Genomic DNA, 5,000 nt, shown 5'->3' with positions numbered 1-5,000 from the left:
CTTTAAACCACTTTTCCACTCAAAAAAAAAAAAAAATTGAAAACAAACTTTACCTCAGAAAAAACGCAATAAGAAAAACACACATACACACAAAACTCATTCAGGAGCCTTTGAATACAAATACTTTAAACTGCTTTTCCATTCCAAATAAAAAAATAAAACAATTTTACCTCACAGAAAAAAGGCAAACACACACACACACACACGTAACAGACATTCACCAGCCTCTGCAAGTCCTTTAAACGCAGGTACCATGAATACAAAGCGAGACTGAGATGTGTACTACTGGGAACTTGGTGGGAAAAGGCAGTTGCTATCTGTGTAATTTGCTGATAAGGGACAATAAAATGAAGACGCTTTTTTTTCTCGCCGGTAAAGGTTTTCAAATGAGGTCTGATTTTATGACCTGATAATGGTGTTGGAGAGGAGGGTGGGGGACAAGAGACGGGGGAAGGGGGAGGGGGAGGGAGGACAAGAGACCAGGGGGAAGGGGGGCTTTATAAATTATGAGGGCGTTCATGGAAGTATGGATGGGTGATATATACATACATATACATACGTACATACACATATATTTATACATACTTACATACGTATTTGCAGATATGCATAATAACTCATATGGCTTATGACAAATCCAATAAGACAGTTTACGATACGACAGGAATCTACGATGTGACAATAATCTACAATCTACGATACGACAACAATCTACAATCCAGTTTTGTCACATATCTCCGAGATACACAAGAAAGAGGAACACACTTAAAACACGAAAAAGAAAACGCATTTACACAAATAGAAACAGGAAAAAACACACTTTAACAATTAAAAGAATCAGTTCGTGAATCAGTTCATTTAAAAATTTTAAAAATGACAAAAAATGAAAAAAAGTATAAATTCTCACGCGTCTCAATTTACGACGTCTCACGTGTGACTTTAAACCTCAGTTGTCAATGACAGAAACGCATCGTCATGTCCGCTTTCCTTTGTTCTTCAAAAGGAATGTGTGAACAAAGTTATGTGTACAATGTATGGACGAAGTTACATATAGTGAAAGTATGGACTTAGTTATGTATAGTGAAAGTATGGATACAGTTATGTGTAGTGAAAATATGGATACAATTTTATGACCTGATAATGGTGAATGTATGAAAAAAGGTATATATAGTAGAAATTATGACTTAGTATGTATAGTGAAAGTATGGATACAGTTATGTGTAGTGAAAATATGGATACAATTATGTAAAGTGAATGTATGAACAAAGGTATATATAGTGAAATTATGGACTACTTTGTATAGTGAAAGTATGGACTACTTATGTATAGTGAAAGTATGAATACATTTATGTATAGTGAAAGTATGAATACAGTTATGTATAGTGAAAGTATGAATACAGTTATGTACAGCGAAAGTATGAAATACAGTTATGTATAGTGAAAGTATGGATACAGTTACGTATAGTGAAAATATGGATACAATTGCGTATAGTGAATATATGGATATAAAGTTACGTATAGTGAATTTATGAATAAATTATGAAAGTATGGACTTAGTTATGTATAGTGAAAGTATGGATACAATTATGTATAGTTAATGTACGAACAAAGTTATATATAGTGAAAATATGAACTACTTTGTATAGTGAAAGTATGGACTACTTATGTATAGTGAAAGTATGAATAAATTTATGTATAGTGAAAGTATGAATACAGTTATGTATAGAGAAAGTATGAATACAGTTATGTATAGTGAAAGTATGAATACAGTTATGTATAGTGAAAGTATGGACACAGTTACATATAGTGAAAATATGGATACAGTTACGTATAGTGAATGTATGGATATAAAGTTACGTATAGTGAATTTATGAATAAATTTATGTATCTATTGTATGAACAAAGTTGTCTGGTGAATGTATGAACGAAGTTACGTATGGTGAATGTATGGTCAAAGTTAGGTACAATGAATGCACGAATAAAGTTATGCGTGGTGAATATATGAACAAAGTTATGTATAGTGAATGTATGAACATTGTTGAGTGAACTTATGAACAAAGTTATGTACATGATGTATGGAAAAGGTTATGTATAGTGAATGTATTACCAAAGATATGTACAGTGAATGCATGACCAAAGTTACGTAGAGTGAATGTATGAAAAAAAATATGTATGGTGAATGTTTGAACATAGTCACGTATACACTGTATGAATGAATTCACAAAGAACCATGAAGGCCAATCACCTCAATACATTATATAAAAAAAATAGTTACATAATGTTTATAAACATTACTAAGTATCAAGAAACGAATGCTGTATGTAAATAAAGTCTTTAATTCATGCAGTTATGCACGAGCGTATTTCAGCAAACAAGCCGCTGAAAAATATTTGAGCTGCACGGTTGGAGAGAGAGAGAGAGAGAGAGAGAGAGAGAGAGAGAGAGAGACGCAATGGCTATGCGTGCGTGCGTGCGTATGCGCGTGCATTAGAGGAATCCAGGGAGTAATGTACTACGTGCGTAATGGCTATCTATCCAGAGTACTTGCTATGATAGGCACCAGTGCTTCGCCTGCTTTTAAGAATTGGATTTCATCTATCGTAGATGAAGGACTTGTGCTTTTTGCGCGCGTGCAATTGCTTTCGAACTATTTCTAATTGCACAAAGGGTACCTGGAATTAATAATCATTTGATATTCAGGATTTGTAAATCATTGAAAAATCCTACAAACGTGGGATTAACGAACAGAAATGAGACGAGAGAAAGGTAAGATTCAGGGCCAAGGATTTTTAACTGTTCACATAATCCCATCAATTTTGGGGATTAATCCATTGATATTAAGGATTTAAACCAACTTAAACAAAATCGCACAGACATGGGATTAATGAACAGAAATGAGACAAGAAACAGGTAAGACACAGCCGAGGATTTTTAACTTTTTACGTAATACCATCAATTGTGCAACTGCTTGCAAGCAGCGCTTTCATAAATACCGACCTCCTTCATGCAACTTGAGTTTTAAGTGAGGGAAAAGACATGCATTCAGCATTAACAAACATTCCTCAACAAAGTTCAGTTTAGGATGCTGGCATAGGATGTGGAGAAAAAGACCTTATTCGTGCAACCCACAGCAGGACAGAGATTGAGACCCTCAGAGTTACCAAAAAACTCAAAAATAATAAATAAATAAATAAAAAATAAAAACTTGACAAAACCTCCTTCCACGGAATAGGATGTGGAAGAAGGGACCTTATTCATGCAACCCACAACAGGACAGAGATTGAGACCCTCAGATTTACCAAAAACCTTGAGAAAAAAAAATTCAAAGTTGACAAAACCTCCTTCCGTGGGATAGGACGTGGAAGAAGGGACCTTATTCATGCAACCAACACCAGGACAGAGATTGAGAACCTTAAGAATTGACCAAATAAAAAATCTTGGAAAAAGAACCTCAAGGTTCACAAAACCTCATTCCATGAAAACCACAACAAGGATTCGCTTTGAGTACTCACTGTTTCCGCAAGAGGGAGTTCATCCGGTTCCTCAACGCCTCTCGAAACATTTTGGGTTACACTTTTGTTGTCGACTGTACCCAATCGAAAAAAAACTAAAGTAGGAATCTTCAATCTTTACCAATTTATTTTTTTAATATTATTTCCAGGGATTAATTTTGAGTCCACATCAATTACGGGTTGATTATCACATCACAGCCGATGACATTGTCTTTGCTTTTTCTGTTTTCATTTAATATTTCCCCATAACTCACCGTAATTTACAAGTCATCACACTAAGCTCTTCTGTAATCGACAAATATAATTGGTCTTGTTTAATTACGATGGTTTCGTTCAGTAATAATAATAATGTGCACCTGACTTATAAAGGTTATTGACCTTTGAAATCATTTCCCAAGAAAATCATTTCTTGACCCCAAAAAAAGATATTCGTATCTTCCTTCAAATAAAACACTTCGATAATATTTCACAACAGACCACACCAGGAATAATGAATTTCAACTCTCTCTCTCTCTCTCTCTCTCTCTCTCTCCTCTCTCTCTCTCTCTCTCTCTCTCTCTCCACAGAATATTGAATAACAAAAAGGAAAAATGAAAACATAATAATAATACTTCTACTTCTTCTTCATCTCTCTCTCTCCTCTCTCCTTCCTCTCTCTCTCTCTCTCTCTCGCTTCTCTCCTCTCTCCCTCCTCTCAATCTCTCTCTCTCTCTCTCTCTCTCCACAGAGTATTGAATAACGAAAATTAATAAAAAAATAATAATAATACTTCTTATTCTTCTTCTTCTATAAACAAAAGACTCGCCTTTGCAGTCTAAGGTAGTCTGGTGGTCGCTCTGAATAGGGAAAGACAACTGGAACTCTATTCATCGCTATATGAATCAGTTTTTCTAAGGAATGAAGGGAAATTCACGACTCCAGAAGATAGTTTTTTTTTTTATTTTAATTTTAACTAGTTATTTTCCTCGGATTATAATACTGTATTATATCAACGTAATCAGCGAAGCTCCAGGAAATATGGTCACCGAATTAGATCTTTAAACTTCATATAGTACACCAGAACCTACAGACATTCTTATTATTCCTTTCATTCAGTGCTGGCTAAAACTACACACGTTCTTTCATTACTCAGTGCTAGTTAAAACTACATAGTCCCTTTTATTACTCAGTGCTAGTTAAAACTACATAGTCCCTTTTGTTACTCAGTACTAGTTAAAACTACATAGTCCCTTTTATTACTCAGTGCTAGTTAAAACTACATAGTCCCTTTTATTACTCAGTGCTAGTTAAAACTACATAGTCCCTTTTGTTACTCAGTACTAGTTAAAACTACATAGTCCCTTTTGTTACTCAGTGCTAGTTAAAACTACATAGTCCCTTTTATTACTCAGTGCTTGTTAAAACTACATAGTCCCTTTTGTTACTCAGTGCTAGTTAAAACTACATAGTCCCTTTTATTACTCGGTGCTTGTTAAAACTACGTAGCCC

General features: G+C 34.6%; 1 protein-coding gene across 6 annotated transcripts in view; it reads right to left on the bottom strand.

The window, feature by feature from the left end:
• The window catches only part of LOC135206993 (tetratricopeptide repeat protein 39B-like), a 114,499-nt gene that overhangs the window by 21,616 nt on the left and 87,883 nt on the right, over nucleotides 1-5,000 (bottom strand). For 2 of the 6 annotated variants that reach the window (XM_064238612.1, XM_064238614.1), the window contains exon 2: nucleotides 3,513-3,797. The exons of the other annotated variants lie outside the window; for them this stretch is intronic. In XM_064238612.1, coding sequence (XP_064094682.1) covers nucleotides 3,513-3,562 — 50 coding nt within the window. In that variant the 5' untranslated portion in view covers nucleotides 3,563-3,797. The remainder of the gene's footprint in view (nucleotides 1-3,512; nucleotides 3,798-5,000) is intronic. 6 annotated transcript variants of the gene reach the window in all.

The sequence above is a fragment of the Macrobrachium nipponense genome, chromosome 31 (genome assembly GCF_015104395.2).
Source record: "Macrobrachium nipponense isolate FS-2020 chromosome 31, ASM1510439v2, whole genome shotgun sequence".
NCBI lineage: Eukaryota > Metazoa > Arthropoda > Malacostraca > Decapoda > Palaemonidae > Macrobrachium > Macrobrachium nipponense.
Note: the sequence above shows the minus strand (reverse complement) of the source record. Positions and strands in the feature narration are given on the sequence as shown.